The following is a 16,772-nucleotide window of genomic DNA, read 5'->3' as shown; positions in this document are numbered from 1 at the left end:
AGAGGCTCCTCCCCCTGGCTCATAAAGGAAGTCCTCAAGAGGAGTAACCAGTGTAATGACACAAAGAAGATACAAACAAAGGATTTACTGATCTTCCCAGTGAGCTGTGTAATCATGCAACTTTATTCCAAATCTAAACAGTGATTCTTGGACAAAGTACAAGGTGGCTAGTATCACTGCTGGGCCCCTCCATGCCATCACTGGCAGAATATCAGGGTAGTAGCTCTATTTTGATATTCTTGGATGCTGTTACATGATATGTAATGCTTGTAAACTGCTTCACAAAATCTCATGGCACTCTTAGAAAAGGTAGAAGATCCTTCACAAACACATCTATGTTTATGTTTAGAAACATATACAATATTGTGAACATAGTAAGCATTTTCTATGTTTCATGTCTTCACATTTGGTCTCATTTACCTTCACAACTTAAAAGTGAACCTGCTTTGGAAGCACTAACTTACAAAGTCACTTTGTATCCCAGATCCATGGGATTATAGGATCTCAGTTTACCCCAGTGAAATATCCAAGACCACCGATAAGCTAACATGGAGCCAGCCTGAGAGAAGAGGCTGGTTGGCCTGAGTTCTGCTCTTGCATTCAGTACAGCTAACGTGCACTATTTCCCTCCCACTGTGCACTAATTGCACGAGTAGTTTAAAGTAAAAGTGAACTAACTGAACATTTAACAGTCTGATGCCCCCATTTTTCCTTGTCATTTTTTAACAATTGCCGCAGAATTTCTTTAACAAGAAGTCGCTCCTTCTTGAAAAGAATTTGTCAAGGATAACCTGACTGAGTAAGCCACACTGTGCCAAGTTCAGGCAGCACTTGCTGTAGCTGATGGATCCACCAGGTGGCAGGCTCCACGATTCTCATCTATTTTAAGTTATTTTTCCAGTCACTTAACCATTTTCATAATCATTAATACTTCCAACCAAATATTCACACTCTGAATCTTTTGTGTCTGCTTTTCCTCTCAGGGAAGTAATCTTGCTGTATTTCCGTAAGTCAGGTGAACTGTTCTCTGGAACAGCCATATGTCGAGACAAGAAATGGAAAACTGGGTTTGGCTTTTGTAGGGGAAGGGGACATTTGTACAGAGCTGAGTGATATGCTCTGATCTGGCAAGCCCTGGTCATAACAATTTTCTGATGAGAAACACTTATGCTGTTTTTATGTCATATAATGTTTATGATATTGTTCTATCTCTTCAGTTTCTTCTTGACAATCTGTACGTTGAGCATTCATTCCTTATATCAATCCAGTGTCTGGTTCACGTGACACCACTCATGATGTACAAGCTAGGTACTGTGCCAGGAGCAAGAGAGAGAGAATCAGGGTGTGCCTTGCCTATCAGTAGCCAGCAGTGGGGTGAGGGGCATGAGAGCTAGCTTTGGCCTCTCCCCCTGGGCCCTGTGCCTGTGGAAAGAAGAATCTCAGTGTCTCTGAATCCATTTTCTTTATCTTTAATGCAAGGATAGCAATCCCTTCCCACCTTAGAGGGTTGTGGGGGAAAAATTAACAACCCTTATGACTTGGTTGTGAAAATAAAGTAAGGGAATACATGAAAAGTGCTTTAATACTCAAAATGTGCATTTACAATGCTAGGTGCCTCTTAGAGATAATGATTTAAAAGTCATGAATTAGGTTAAAAAGAATAGAATTGGACTCAGGCATCACAAGGTGGCTCATGGGGTAGGATAGCCCCAGTGATCATTGTGGCACTGTGTGTTGCTCTGAATATGAATGTGGGAAAGAATTGAAAAAACTTCAGTGAAAGGTGAACTCCAACCACATTTGCTGCCCTTTTCCTTCACCTAAGGCACAAAGGAAAAAAAACTAAAATTTTAGCAAGGCCTCATCAGTCTGAAAAGAAGACCCCATTCCAAACAACCTTGGCAGGCCTTCCACCCTTACAAGCTGAATTTTATTTAGACTAAATCGAATACCAATCTCTACTATCAGATAAAGGCTAATTTTAAAGTTTTGGCATTTGCATATAGAACATATAATTTATTCTTTCAGAATGAAAAAATTTTTTTCTCTTGTTCAAGTTCAAATCCCATTTCTCTAAAATATTTTTTTTACAATTATGACAGTAGTAATGGGATTGTATGTTCTTAAATATGAAAAGAACTCTAAATTCAGTAATAAAATACTAAGACTTTCTGATACAAAATAGGATGTAGCACATGAACAAATCATTTCCTTAAAAAATACAAACAACCAAAATAAATGAGATAATATCCAGCCTTGCTAATAGTCAAAAAATGAAGATTAAAACTTGATATAACTTTTTCCTATAAAATTGGCTTGGCAATTCTGACAAGCCTGTGGTAAGATAGCATACTGCTAGTGAGACTATAAATGGGAAAAAAAACATTCTGGAAAATAGGATATCAATATGTACCGAGAGTCTTTAAGAAGTTCAGTAGACCCTTGGATTCTGTGTTATAGGTCTAATTACATTGTCTAAGGAAAATGTCAGAGGTTAGGGCAACGGTTATAAATAGCTATTTCAACTCTTAAAAGAATTGAAAAGTAGAAAACAATAATAGGGAAATAGCTGAATTTTGTTTCACCTATCTCATGGAATATTATCATAGAGCCAATACAAATTACATTCTTAAAGAATATTCAGTGATGAAGGGAAAGTCTTCAAAGTAATATAATGTGAAATACAAAAACAACATAAAACTAAATATTAGAGTAATTAAGATTAAAATTATTTATACAGTATGTCTTACATATGTGCATAATTTATACATGTCTGAAAAAAGACCAGCAAGAAATACACTGAAATATTACCAGTGTTATCTGTGTGGTAGGTTCCCAGTGACTTTTATTTTTTTTATTTAAACTTGACCATTTTTTTATAACAGCATGTATTATTTCCCAAATTGCTGGCAGCAGGGAGTTGGGGGATGGAGTAGATGCTAACATTCAATCAGTCAATCCCTAATTTTTCAGTCCCCCGTCCCCACCATACTTAACTCCCCATCACTTGTTACCACTTAGAGGGAATTGGTAGGTGTTTTCCAAGAACAGGTCTTTTACAGGCCCTTTTCCTTATACTTCTTGTCTTTTCAAGGTGGTCAGGACCATGTGTGACTCTGAAAGGACATGTTTCCCCCTTGGTTATTAAGAAATTGAAGAAGAGGTTATTGATAGAGTAGCGAGGGGGATTAGTCCTGCCCACCTGCCCCATCCACCCCTCATCCTGCTTTCTGTCTCCATTCTCAAGTCTGTCCCCGGGGCCTGCCCAGCAAGCGCCTGCCCCAGGGCAGAGTGAAAGGGCCCAGAAACCCACCAGGATTTACCTCACCCGCCATGACCTGGTTAAAGAAAGGCCATTTCGTACTCACTGGCATAAACTTTCCAGCTCTACGAGGAGGCAAGTTTTATGGTGTTAGAAAAGGAACCTTTTAAAATAATTAAAAATACCAGTCTCATTCAGTATTGCTATTCTGTGATTTCTAGGTCAAAGGAAGAAAAGGACAAAAGAAAAAAGAAAAATCAGCCATGAGCAGACAGACCTTGGGCACATATATACTTAATCCACATGAATGAAGATAACTTATTTATAGAGCCGTTTCCATGTGTGACACTCCATGCTAAAGGTTTTACAATGGCCCTACATGATCCTGAGATGAGCCACTATGAGGCAGGTCTGATCCCACCATTAGTACACGAGGTTGAGGCAGAGGAAGGAGAAGCAACCTGCTCTGGTCACAGGGCTCCAATTTGAACGCAGATTGTGGAGTCCAGGGACCACCCTCTTAAAAAGAAACCTCACATTTTGCCTTCTGCCCCATTTGTATTCTGTCAGACTTCACTGCTTGAAGGGTTGAGAAAAATGGAAGGCCTGTTGTATGTCCATCCTTGTGCATTGTTATTTGTCTTTGAATCTCCAATTTCTGTTGTCATCTTGTTTCATCACAGCATTTCCCTTTAAAACCTCCCCATTTTCTTTTATAGAGTGGAAATAAGGTGTCAATCACTACAACCCCATTTGAAAACACATCCATCAAAACAGGACCAGCAAGGAGAAACAGCTATAAGAGCCGGATGGTGAGGCGGAGCAAGAAATCCAAGAAGAAAGAAAGTCTAGAAAGGTTAGTTGAAGCACTATTTTTGTGAGGTTGGTATATACCCATGCTGGAGGAATGTTTTTCCTTAATTTAAATGCTTACATATGAGAAAGATGTATTTCTGTGAGAAATTATATGCTGTGGTTCACATACACTTATATATTAAAGTCCATAACAGCATTATGTTTTGTAGTGAACAGATTTACACAGTTATATTGTAGAACCTTTTTCTCATGTGTGAGTACCATGAAAAGCCCTTTGCTGTTCCTTAAGCCTCTAGACTTCATTACGTTTGAGTTGGATTTGAGGAATTGGACTTCTGGGCAGTTTTTAGCATTAAATCCACATTTGATAATGTCCAGTACATTATCTAACAACAAACAGTTGCTATTTTTTAAATGTCAGATATTCTAAAATAATTGTATCCTTAAAGGATCCAAATAAGTCTAGAAATGAAAGGGCCTTGGTTTACCGACTGAAAATCTAACCAGGTTACATGTTTGCAGCCTGGGTACCATGAGTATCTTTTTGTGCTCCATGCAGACACTGGTAAGATTTGGGTATGTGTTCCTGGTGAGGACATTCCTCGTCAGGCCTCTGTCTGATGTGCTCCCTACACAATGCCACAGCATCCCTCCTTCACCTGCGTGGATCAGATGTATCCGATTGTATTAAGGGGATTTTTTATAAGAATGTAGAAATAAAAGCATATGAGAAAAGGAATGCTTATTAACTCCAGGAAGGACAAAGTTACAGAAAAAAGGAAATGGAGTTATGCTTTATGTGGCCTAACTGTGAACAAGACTTATAATGCAAAATAAAGAGAATATCAGCCTTTTTTCTAACCAAAAACTTTGCTTTAGCTCTATTGAGAGGAATAGAAAAGGGAAGTATATTTGGTAAGCAGGGGGAAGGGAGTTGTAAGAGCTTAATTCTCATTGCCTATGGTAGGAGATCAACATACACTTTCTAAAACCAAACAAATAAAAAGTAGTGTTAAGTGTAAGCACATTAGCACTATGCAGACAAATGGGAGAAGAAACAGCTAAAGGAGTAGAAAGGGATTTCTCTGGGGAGTGGGCAAAAGACAGAGTTGGGTGGTTGTTATTTTTCATTATAACTTTATAAAAATATTGGACGCTTTAACCCAGGTATATTTATTACTTTGATTAAAATTATATACGCACACAAATTCTGAGATCCTTTCTTTTAATGTGTGCTGTATATTTTGATTGTGCTTTAAATCGTATTAGAACACACTGTTTCAAGGGTTAGCATTAAACTCTTTGCTTATGCTCAGTGGGGATGAGTCATGCTCACTTGGCCGTAAGGAACTCTGTACCCCCACCTGCACTTCTAAGCCATCTGAGGCTGTGCTTTTTGAGCACTAAATACACATTTGCTTCTGCTGCTGAACGGTGTCCGCTGGCCCTGCTGATATGATAAGCATCAGTTCAACTTTCTCAATTTTCCAATGTAAATGTACAGCCTACATTGTTATTAGGAATATTCAAAAGTCCACAATGGAATAAGCACAGCAAACTGCCCCTCAGAGATAAAGCATGTATCAGCATTAAAGAATTCTATATCCAAGATGCTGATTTGTATTATCTCTTAATTAAATTGTATCAGTGTATCTGGGGATGTGGATTCAGAAGCTTTCTTCAGGCAAAGAACACCCTTCTCATAAACCTGACAAATAAATAAATGAATATATGTTTAACATATTTTATATTTTTCTTATTTTCCTAACTTTCCTTAATGTGTTTGGAACTTAGAGAAGAGAGCTGCCATTGTATTCTATCAAAGACTTCCTTCCTAAAACATAAAAAAAAAATTTATATAAAAATGGGGTCTTCCTTTTTAATTAGATCTGCCATCATGTTACTGTCTCTGGCACAGAGGTGTGGATGAGCCCACTGGGATCGGGGGGAGGCAGGAGTTGTTCTGAACATACTCTGACCAATTTTCTCCTCTTTCACTCTAGGAGGAGATCCCTTTTCAAAAAACTAGCCAAGCAACCTTCTCCCTTACTCCACACCAGCCGAAGTTTCTCCTGCCTGAACCGGTCCCTGTCATCGGGGGAGAGCCTCCCGGGGTCCCCCACTCACAGCTTGTCTCCACGATCCCCAACGCCCAGCTATCGCTCCACCCCCGACTTCCCGTCTGGTGAGTGAGTCTCAGGGCTGGACAGCAGGAGAGCTGAGAGGAGGTCACAGTCACCGCCTGGGATCCGGAAAGACAGGAGCCTTATTCCAGTTGAAGGAAACAAAGTTGAAGATGTAAATGATAGAGAACAGGACTTACAGGGAGGTCACAAGATATGGCTATTTGGACCATTAAAGTAAAACAAGAAGCATTGGGTTAAACCTCAGTGTGGGAGAAGTTTATCTGCCAAGTGCTGACTCATTGGTGTTAGATGCAGGGACAATTAGCTGACCTTTACCTGACCTCACCCAAGACAGTCTGGGCTGGAAGTCAAGGGAAGGCCGTTGCTCACAACATTCTGTTTTCTCTTTCCCACCCACAGGTACTAACTCCTCCCAGAGCAGCTCCCCAAGTTCTAGTGCCCCCAATTCCCCAGCAGGCTCAGGACACGTCCGGCCCAGCACCCTCCATGGTCTGGCCCCCAAACTCAGCGGACAGCGATACCGGTCTGGAAGGCGTAAGTCAGCGGGCAGCATCCCGCTCTCCCCGTTGGCCCGCACACCCTCTCCAACTCCTCAGCCCACTTCCCCTCAGCGGTCACCTTCACCTCTGTTGGGACACTCACTTGGCAATTCCAAGATCGCGCAAGCCTTTCCCAGCAAAATGCACTCGCCTCCCACCATCGTCAGACACATCGTCAGGCCCAAGAGCGCAGAGCCCCCGCGGTCCCCGCTGCTCAAGCGCGTGCAGTCGGAGGAGAAGCTCTCGCCGTCCTATGGCAGTGACAAGAAGCACCTGTGTTCCCGCAAGCACAGCCTGGAGGTGACCCAGGAAGAGGTGCAGCGGGAGCAGTCCCAGCGGGAAGTGACGTTGCAGAGCCTGGAGGAGAACGTGTGTGACGCGCCTTCGCTCAGCCGGGCCAGGCCGGTGGAACAGGGCTGCCTGAAACGCCCCGTCTCCCGGAAGCTGGGAAGGCAGGAGTCCGTGGACGACCTGGACCGAGAGAAGCTGAAGGCTAAGGTGGTGGTGAAGAAACCAGATGGCTTCCCGGAGAAACAGGAATCCCAACAGAAATCCCATGGACTTGGTAGTGATTTGGAAAACTTCTCTGCTTTCAGGCTTGAAGAGAGAGAGAAGAAAATATATCCAAAGGCTTTAGAAAGGTCAAGCCATTTTGAAAACAAAGCAGCTCTGCAGGAGGCCCAGGCCCTGGGCAGCCTGCTGAAGGGCACGCTTCACAAGCAGGCCAGCGTGCGGGCCAGTGAGGGTGGAACCGGGGATAGGGCAGCCGCTGGCTGTGGCCTGGCACCGAGGGATCACAGCCGGGGCACCTGTGATTTCAAACGGGCCTCTGCTCCCAGTGCCCTCCAAGAAAGTCTGTGTCACCCCACAGACAGATCCTCCCCCGGGAAGGGCGAGAACAAAGAAAAGGCCTCCCAGGCCAAGGAGTGTCTCCGCTGTGAGAAGTTAGACAGCAAGCTGGCCAACCTTGATTACCTCCGAAAGAAAGTGTCACTTGAAGAGAAAGATGATAACCTCTGCCCTGCGCTCAAGCCCAAGATGACGTCTAGTGCCCATGAATGCCTGCCAGGGAACCCAGTCCGGCCTGTGGCTGGGCAGCAGGAAGCCCCACCAGCCTCTGAGAGCCGATCATTCATCAACAGTGCCCATGCAGCTCAGATTAGTGCCATCTCTTTTGTCCCCATCAAGGCCTTGGCTGGCCGGGTAGACAGTGGAGCAGAGAAGCCAAGCCTGGTTGCTCCTGAATCACCTGTCCGGAAAAGCTCCTCTGAATATAAGCTGGACGGTAGGTCTGTGTCGTGCCTGAAGCCAATTGAGGGCACTCTGGACATTGCTCTCTTGTCTGGGCCTCAGGCCTCCAAGACAGAGCTGCCTTCCCCAGAGCCTGCACTGAGCCCCAGCCCAGGCTGTGAAGTGAGGCCCTCTGTGCCACCGGCTCTCCCCAGCGGTGGGGGGAAGAAGGGTGAAACTGTGGGTCAAAGGGAGCCTTCCCCTGCCAACTTCAAGATGAATAAATCCTACTTGCTTGAGCCTCGCTTCCCACCACCCAGCCAGGGGCTCCAGAGGCCACCAGCGGCTCCCCTGCCTGCCCCAGAGCTAACACGGGACAGGACAGTTTCCCACGCTGCCGGGAGCCCGGTGGCCAGCATGGAAAGCAACCGGCCGCAGAGAGAGGGCGGCCCCAGCAGGCAGCGCGACTGCAGCCGCGACATGAAGCTCCTCCCCTTTCTGGGGCAGAGCCTACACTGTGCTGACGGATCCAGGCCATGCAGCACGCTGCCACCTGGAGGTACCCCTACCCCGGAGAAGCCAAACATGAGAGAATCGTTGGAAAGGGGCCTTCCCACAGCCAGAAGTGAGCGGTCTGCTGCAAGCGCTGATGTCCGCAGAGACCCTTCCTTGGAGCTATGTCTTCCAGATGCTGCTAAAACCAGCGACACCTCCAAAGGTCTCCCCTCTGTGGGAAGGGCCCACCCAGACTTCTGCGCACAGACCCAGGCCATGGAGAAAGTGTGGGGGCCTTGTGGGAAAACAGGCCACAAAGATGGCCGAGATGAGCGGAGGCCACCGGCCAGAGGGGACTCCTCTTTAAGCTCAGCCCAGACTCCTTGTGAGAGGGAGCCGGGCAGGGGAAGAAGGGGAATAGAACCCAAGCCGGAAGCCCCTGCTGGGCCATCTCTGCAGGCACCTGGCACTGAGAGTGGGAAGGATGACCTGCTCTCCAGTTTCCCACCTCTGCAGAAAGACAGTCCCAAGGAAGCAGAAAGGAAGGACCAGCCTCTACAGAAGCATCTCAGCAGTATCTCTCAGTCCCCATCAATCACCAAAGAACTGCCTGGCCTGGCTGCTTGGCAGCATTGCAGTTCACCAAGCCCGACTTCAGGCAGAGAGCAGGGAGGCAAGCCTCCTTGTCCCGCAGAACCCAGCCTGGGCCTCCAGGGCCCTCCTAAGCCTGCTGCTGTGCACAGTGAAAGCAGCAGCCAGAAGCCTAGGCCTGGCCCTGACCCAGGCCCTCCAAAGTCTAAGCACCCAGACCGGCCCCTCTCCTCCCAGAAGCCGAGCATTGGGGCTGCAGTGGGCAAAGAGCCTGTTCCTCAGCCCCCCAGTGGCCCCAGCCGAGAGGGAAAAGGCAGCAATAAGGGTGTATTGGACATGCTCCCCGCCCTCTCAGGCTCCCAGAACACAGCTAGCAATGTGTCAGCCCCACTGCACAATGAAGGGGGTCCTTTAGACACCAAGTTGAAACCCACCAGTGGGGAGCATCCCCCCGAGATGGTGGAGAAGCCTGTCCATCTGCCACGGCAAGGACACCCAGGGCTTAGTGAGTTGGTAGACCAGAAACTTCCCACTGTCAATGAAAAACAAAATCTGTCTCCAAAGCACCCCAAACCGTCCACTGTGAGAGATTGCCCCCCTCTGTGCAAACAGACAGACAAGAGCCCAAGTCTGCAGGCCAGCATCACAGACAGGAAGTCGGAGGGGAAGAAATGCACAGAAGCACTTTATGTTCCAGCAGACAGCGGGAAGCTGGAGGCCACCCTGTCCCTAGCACCCGGGGAGGCCAGGCTGAAAGGCACAGAGAGGCCGGCAACGACCGGGAAAGGGCTGCCAGAGGCCAAGGGGAAAGGGCTCAGTCCCCAGAAGCCACTGACTGAGGCAGGCAAGCCCAGCAGCATGAAGCGGTCCCCCTCAGCCACTGGGCAGAGTTCTTTCCGCTCCCCTGACCTCCCGGAGAAGCCTCTGAGCTGCTCCTCTAGCTTTCCTGGGGCCAGACCAGGAGTGCAGGAGGCCTCTACAACCAGCAACAGCACCTCTTCTGCCAAGACCAATGGGGCCGCAGCTGAGCCCACAGCCTCCAGCTGCAGGGACCATAGGAAGGCCCTGCCTGGGGGAGAAGGCAGAACCCAGATGACAAAGAGTGACTCCTTGCCGTCCTTTCGGAGCTCCACCCTCACTCTGGAGCTACACCAGCCCAGCCCAAATGTGGGGGGGGGCTCTGGCCTCCAGGACAGGGCCCTCTCAGTAACTGCCACCCTAGGAGAAGCCAAAGGGAAAGAACCTGCTCTAGGCCAGCCACCTCAGACTAGGAAGCAGAATGTGGGCAGAGAGGTGACCAAGCCATCCCCTGCTCCAAATGGGGACCGTCCGGTCGCTCTGCCTTCCGAGAAAGACTCTGTGGTCCGGCAGAGGCGGGGCAAAGAGAGTTGGCGGAGCAGCCCTCACAAAAAGGCCTTGTAATGGGGCAGGCCCCAGGGCGGGACTGGGGAGACACGACCTGAATGTGTAACTGAGTCTTGACTACCTTCTGAAACCAGCATTGTGTGGGACTGGCCGCCAGTCAGAGCCTGGAGCCTCACAGATGAAGGGAGAGAAAAGGAAGAGCCAGAAAGAGGGGACCTTCTTCCAAATGCCTTCCCAATTGTAACCGGTAAAACTGTTACCAGATAGTGTTTGTACAAAAAGAAAAAAATCTTTGCTGTTGAGGGTCATTGAGGAAAAAGATTGTCTCTGTAAATACCTAGCAATGTGTTTGGTTTGGGATGTAGAGTCTATACTTTGCTGCTGATGGTGTCATTTACTACAGCTTTTTTTTTTAGTAAGATTTTTGCTTTACCACTTACCATAATGTAGTAATGAAGCAAAATGGTTAAAACTGGGTGTATGTGAAAGTACGGATACACCCATATCCGTATATATACACATCTACCCACATGTTTTGGTCCGTGGTTTAAGGGAATATTTCAAGGCTACGTTTTTCTAAGTTAAAACATTATACATAGAGTTAAAGCTGAAAGAAAGCCCTGAATACAGTAGATGGTGAGGTTTTATGTGTATTTTTAAACAAGATTTTGATAGTACTATATCTGGCTACCTGTATTTCCAGCTCTTAAAGCAAGAGCTACTCTAATCGCTGCATTTGGAATTCCCCTTTCATTAGTAATGGCCGAACAAATGGAGCTAGCCGTTTGCATTTGAGTGATTCTAATGGACATTTTGATCCTGGGTCCAGCTGTCTGAAAGGCTAGCTGTCCTTGCCCATGGGTGTGTATGTCAGGTGTTCACCCTAGGTTTAGCGGGGGCTATAAACACATGTCGTTTCATTTCTGTTCTCTTGCTTTCCCTTCTTTTCATGCTCTTAAGCTCAGGCCTTTATGCTATGAGTCACTAGTCCAAGAAGCACACATTTTGTAGTAGTCCTGCACCAGCCCTGCTCTTGAATGCAAAGGAAAATTACTGGCTGCACACAAATCCACTAGTACTTAGGTTGAGTAATAAGCATCAGGCATTGGAAGAAGTTTTAAATTTGCTTTTCTGAGGAAGTGGGGGTGGATTTTGGCATCATAGCATATATATTAAGGAATAATCAGGACATCAGATACATTTTAATACATAGCTGGGGCCTTATGTTGTAGATGAAGCTTGCTGTTTTTAGCAAGTTCCTGGGTTTCACATTCATTTCTGATGCATCAAGTAGCTCCGTACATTTCATAACATGATCTCTTTATTTGTATGCAAAGAAAAAATATTAATAAAGAGCAGCATTTTTGTAACAAAAAAGACTTACTGGAGCTATTTGGTGCTTGAATGTGACTGTCCTTTTTACTTTTGCTAAGCCTTATTTAAATGTTGTATACCATGGAATATGTAGAATTTGTCAAATCATTTTAGTGCTGCGGGGGGGTTTTTTGTTTGTTTCTGTTGGCATTTTCCTGGTGACTTGTTTTGTATTGTAAGACTGCACTCACAGACATAAGTACTAAGGCACTAAGAGAAAAGACACACAGGTAAGTATTTATAAGGTGCTTGGGATCCATAGCAGAATTTTTGTTCTATTTTATTTTGTAAGAGAAAAAAATTACCACTAAATACTAATCCAGCACCCAAACTCCCTCGGGAATGTCTTGGTATCTTCCAGCTATAAAATTGTTCCTCCACGCACAGCATCATATTACAGCCTGTGGATTGTAAATCATTTAGCGAGGCTGTAAATTCTGCTCCAAAAACAAGGGCGTAACATAGCAACCGCTTGGCTGTCCTTCATTGTAAAATAAACTGGCAATGGCAACAAAGGAGTGTCCTCTTTGCCTTTAATGTTTCTTCTCCATGCAGTTTTAGCCACTCCCATCACTGTCTTGTAAAACTGTAGGAGAAACAAGTATTTTAGATGAACTTAAATGGGTTTTAAAAGTGGTCTCAACGTTTATAATTCATATCTGTGTTTGGCGGTTGTCATAACCCATTCCTTCTGCACTCAGACATCACCACAGGTCTATTGGGGATGTAGTTCATGGTTTACAGCCTTTGCTTTGTTAACTGTCCAGTTTCCTTTAAAGCACAACTAGCTGCTTGTTTACAAATGATATTTTTATGTATATTTTGTACAGTGTGTTGTCATTTTTGCCAAATATGTTTTTGCATTTTGGATGAGTACAGAGTACTTAAGGTTGCATTCCTGTAATGCCTGTTTGTTTTTGTAAACCTCTCCACAATCAGCTGGTAGAAATCCTCCTGTGTTCTCTGTGGTCAGTCTCTTGTGATTGTGAGATGTGCTCCTTGGTAGTAGTACTCCCAGCTGTAGATTTACCAGCTTAAAGTTTGTTAGACTCTGTGCAATAAAGTGTTTGCGGTCTTATTTTCTCTAAGATATTCCCTATGGATGTTATAATTGTTGTATATTGAACAAATATTTATACTTATGCAGTTGCATAACACTGAAATAAAAATTTAGCATGAAAAGATAATGACTAATAAATTTTTCCTGCGTGCACACATCCATCCCATCCCAAACGTTCCTGAATATGACTGTGTTATGGGAAGCAGGAGGTTTTGGAGATTGCTTTTTGTTGAGTAGTATAGTATGCTAGTCTTTTTTCTTTACTTACACAAACGTATTCCACTCTTCAAGGTAAGTCTTTCCTAGCAGCTCAGGGTAGGCACAGATTTTAAGTGCTGACCTCTGCATGCAAATCCATCACCAGTTAGCGTTGCTCTTTGACCAGCTTTTTAACAGCAAGAGTGGCTTGAGCTGACAAGTCCACTTTCTCTATGCCACCTTGTCTTCTACCAATCTTCTTCCTTGCCTGTGGTACCTACGAGTTTCTATGCCAGGCCTCTGTCATCCCTGCAGTTTCAAGAAAAGGAATCCCTTCTCCTTGACGACACCTTCAGTTCTCCCAGAGCTTTGCTCCCACAGTTACCATGGCGTCCTCTCATCTTTCTTTTCCTCTCCTCCTTTCTCCTTCCTCATAATTAAAAGCCACTGAAGCCATCGGGAGGGAAAGAAGCAACCTAACTCACATTGTCTACCTACTAGATATATGTGCTTAGTGGTGGGCAAGATGCTTGTCATCTACCATCTCATTTGAGCCCCAACACAGTTTTCAAACAGGATGGTGGTAGCGGCCCCATTTTACAGGTAAGGAAACAGGCACAGACAGGCTATATAATTTGCTTAACACACACCCTGTAAAGAGAGCTTGGATTAGAATCCTGATTTTTCTGATTCTAAAGCTCTTGACCTTTCTAAACTAACAGGTATCATGTAACTGAATTCAGATCCAGTCTCCTCTGAATGATCTTAGCCACCTCATTTTCTCTTTATTTTATTTACAAGCAGAGAAATCATTTGGTGCAAAACTACAAATTGATGATTGGTGGGAAACCATAAGCCAAGGAAGCTAATCGTTCTCTGTAATAGAGCTACTTTATTAGTTCTAATTAATCAGTGGGCAATTTCCCATTTAGCATTTTTGGTTCACAACACATGTAAGATGAAAAAGTGTAACTACATTAGCTATGGAAATTTGCTTCCCTTAATATAGGCCAGGCATTAAGGAACTCAATGGTAGGACAGTTCTCTAAATTTAATTTCCTTCGTACTGGTTTTAAGTCATTCCTCAAAGCAATCATTTTGTGTTACTCCTCTCTTTCTATTCCCTACCCATTAATATTTTACACATCTCATATACCTAGGAAAACCAGAAATGACCACAGCTCTGTTGAACCTCAATTTCATTACTTTTTGCATATTGGAAGTTAACCATTCTGGCCCAGGTTCAAGTTCTCTGACAGTTCAGACATCTCAGTCCCTGGACTGGAGTTATTAGCACCGGTCCTCATAGAAAAACATGCCGCAGCATTTCCCTCATTTTGGGGACTGTGCATTCCAAAAGACAAGATTGTCGTGTCTTATAGCAACCCACGCTGCCTGTGGGGCTCTCAGTCCCAATACTTGGGTGCAGGCAAGCCCTTCAAAAAGGGACTCTGCTCCCAAGACTGAAGGTCCCTGTACTCTCCGGGACATGCTAGTTAAGTCTGTTAAAACTTGGGGAAGAGGAAGATGTGCTGCATATGGTTACCAGTTATCACCCCCACAACTTTACACAAAGAGTCTGTTGATACTGTAAAACTGAGAGTCTCTAAGAAATATACACCTGCTGTTCAATTCACCACTGCCCAGAGATGGCTGTCAGCAGCCGGGAGGTAAAGAATAAAAATGTTTGCAAGGCCTGAAGCAAGCATGTTGCAGCTACCAAGTCTTCATATGTCAGGCTGGCATCACCATATCCTCCAGTCCTAAACTGTCTAAATAAAAACCCTTTGCCTGAAAGTTCTGTCCCTTTGGAATACATACACTGTTAAACAGCACTGTGCTGAAAGGGACTTTTCTGGGCTAGAGACAGACTTACTTTTGTCAGGACTGAGGGCAGGTCCTAAAACTCCCACCCGCATCCATCAGTGCGGTGCCACCCCGGGGTGGGAGTGCCGGTGGCTCCTCAGCCTGCTGCCCCATGCCGGTGGGGATCCTTAGAACGACTATCACTCCCTCTGTCTTAAGGGAAAGCAAAGAGCAACCCCTAACACTTGGGCTTGACCATTTGCACTTGAAAACACAAAGCCTTAGAAAAAGGCTGCTGCCTTTTTCAGCACCTGTGAATTCTTACAACCAATGACCTCTTTATGACTCTTGTACCTTTGTAAAAACAAACAAAATTAAGTCTTTAAAAAAAAACCTTCACTTGTTCTTTGTTGCACAATACATGGTCATGGAAGACAAACTAGAAATACAGAAAAGCAAGATGAAAAGTGTTTGCATCACTGCAACCCCACCAGCTACTCTGTCATTCTCTAAGTCAATTTTTTATTTTTCAAAAAAAAACTGAAACAACAGTGGGCATGATGTTTGGTAACCTGCACTTCTGCTTAGTGTTAAATCATAAATATATTGAAATACCTATAAATGTTCTTCTGCAATATTTGTAACGGCCACATGGCACTTCATTTTATGGACAGGCCATATTCTCGTGTGTGCATGCAGGACAGAACCTCAGGTGCAGATGATCAAGGTCATCCTGTTCTTCAGTTCTTGGCAAACCAACCTTGGCTCATGCCCAGGTTCGTTTAATTTATCCTACACTCCCTTTCATCTCCCCTCCTGCCCCATGGACAACTGTGTTAATGGTTTATCTTTTTGTGTTCTTAGGAAGTACAGGTATCATTGTTTTGTATGCATGTTATTTTTAATTTATAAAAATGATCATGTTAATATGCCATTTTGGATTTTTTTTCTATCAAGCCCTATATATATTGGCTGCAAACTGGCCCCACCGCACAGAGGGCAAGGAGAGACCAAAGAAAGAGGCAGACCACTCCAGATGGGTAGGTGGCAGTTTTAATAAGCAGGGGAACTTAACGTATGTGGCTTATTTTGGGTGTTGTAGGATGAGATCTCCATATCTGCCCACAAGAATCTTAAAAATTGTAGAAAGGCCTTAACTGGATTCAGTCATGTATTCAGCCCAGATGGTCTCAATAGCACCTTCCTATCTCAAGGCTCCATCAGTAAAAATGGCTCCCATTGAAGAGCATACAGCCCAAGGATGTGTCGGTGGGGGCTGAGGAGCCTCCCATTGCCAGGATCTAGCTTTAGGTCAACTGGTGGTCACCTCCTCTTGGTGACCTCTTACACTATGTATTTGAGACTTGACTATATTGCTTGGCTGTATCTAATTCATCGCTTCTAACTACTGTATAATACCGCGTGGTAGGATAGTAGGAGTCTTCCACATTTTGCCTACCCATTTTCCTAGTGATGAACACTCAAAGTGCTTTGAACTTGCCCCTCAATAAATAATGCTGCATTGAATATCATTGTGGAGATGTAAAACTTTCTTGGGAGATATGCCCAGAGAAGAATTTGTGACCCACATATTTAACTTGACTAATTATTGCCACATAGTCCTAGAATGGCGGCACCAGTCTGCAACCATATGCAGTGCATGCATCCCATCTATGCTATTACCCAGATTTCTCTTTTTACCAGTGTAATAAATATAAAATTTTATCCCATTTGACTTGTATTTTGTTAATTCCTAGTAGAACCAACATGTTTATTATGTTGTTATTCCACCCCTGAACACAGCATGTTTCATTTGTTAAGATCATCCCCGAATTTATTTAATCATTTATCTATTATTGGATACTTAGGTTTTTTTCCAGGAATGGGAG

At 44.6% G+C, this 16,772-nt stretch overlaps 1 protein-coding gene across 19 annotated transcripts in view; it reads left to right on the top strand.

Moving 5' to 3' along the window:
• MAST4 (microtubule associated serine/threonine kinase family member 4) overlaps positions 1-13,006 on the top strand; it is a 536,231-nt gene extending 523,225 nt beyond the window's left edge. For all 19 annotated transcript variants that reach the window (XM_057494688.1, XM_057494684.1, XM_036887943.2 and 16 more), the window contains 3 exons: positions 3,982-4,118; positions 6,082-6,263; positions 6,625-13,006. In XM_057494688.1, coding sequence (XP_057350671.1) covers positions 3,982-4,118; positions 6,082-6,263; positions 6,625-10,502 — 4,197 coding nt within the window. In that variant the 3' untranslated portion in view covers positions 10,503-13,006. The remainder of the gene's footprint in view (positions 1-3,981; positions 4,119-6,081; positions 6,264-6,624) is intronic.
• Positions 13,007-16,772: the final 3,766 nt, after the last annotated feature.

This window comes from Manis pentadactyla, chromosome 2 (assembly GCF_030020395.1).
Source record: "Manis pentadactyla isolate mManPen7 chromosome 2, mManPen7.hap1, whole genome shotgun sequence".
Lineage (NCBI taxonomy): Eukaryota > Metazoa > Chordata > Mammalia > Pholidota > Manidae > Manis > Manis pentadactyla.
The sequence above is the reverse complement of the archived record's forward strand: the minus strand, read 5'-3'. Positions and strand labels throughout refer to the sequence as shown.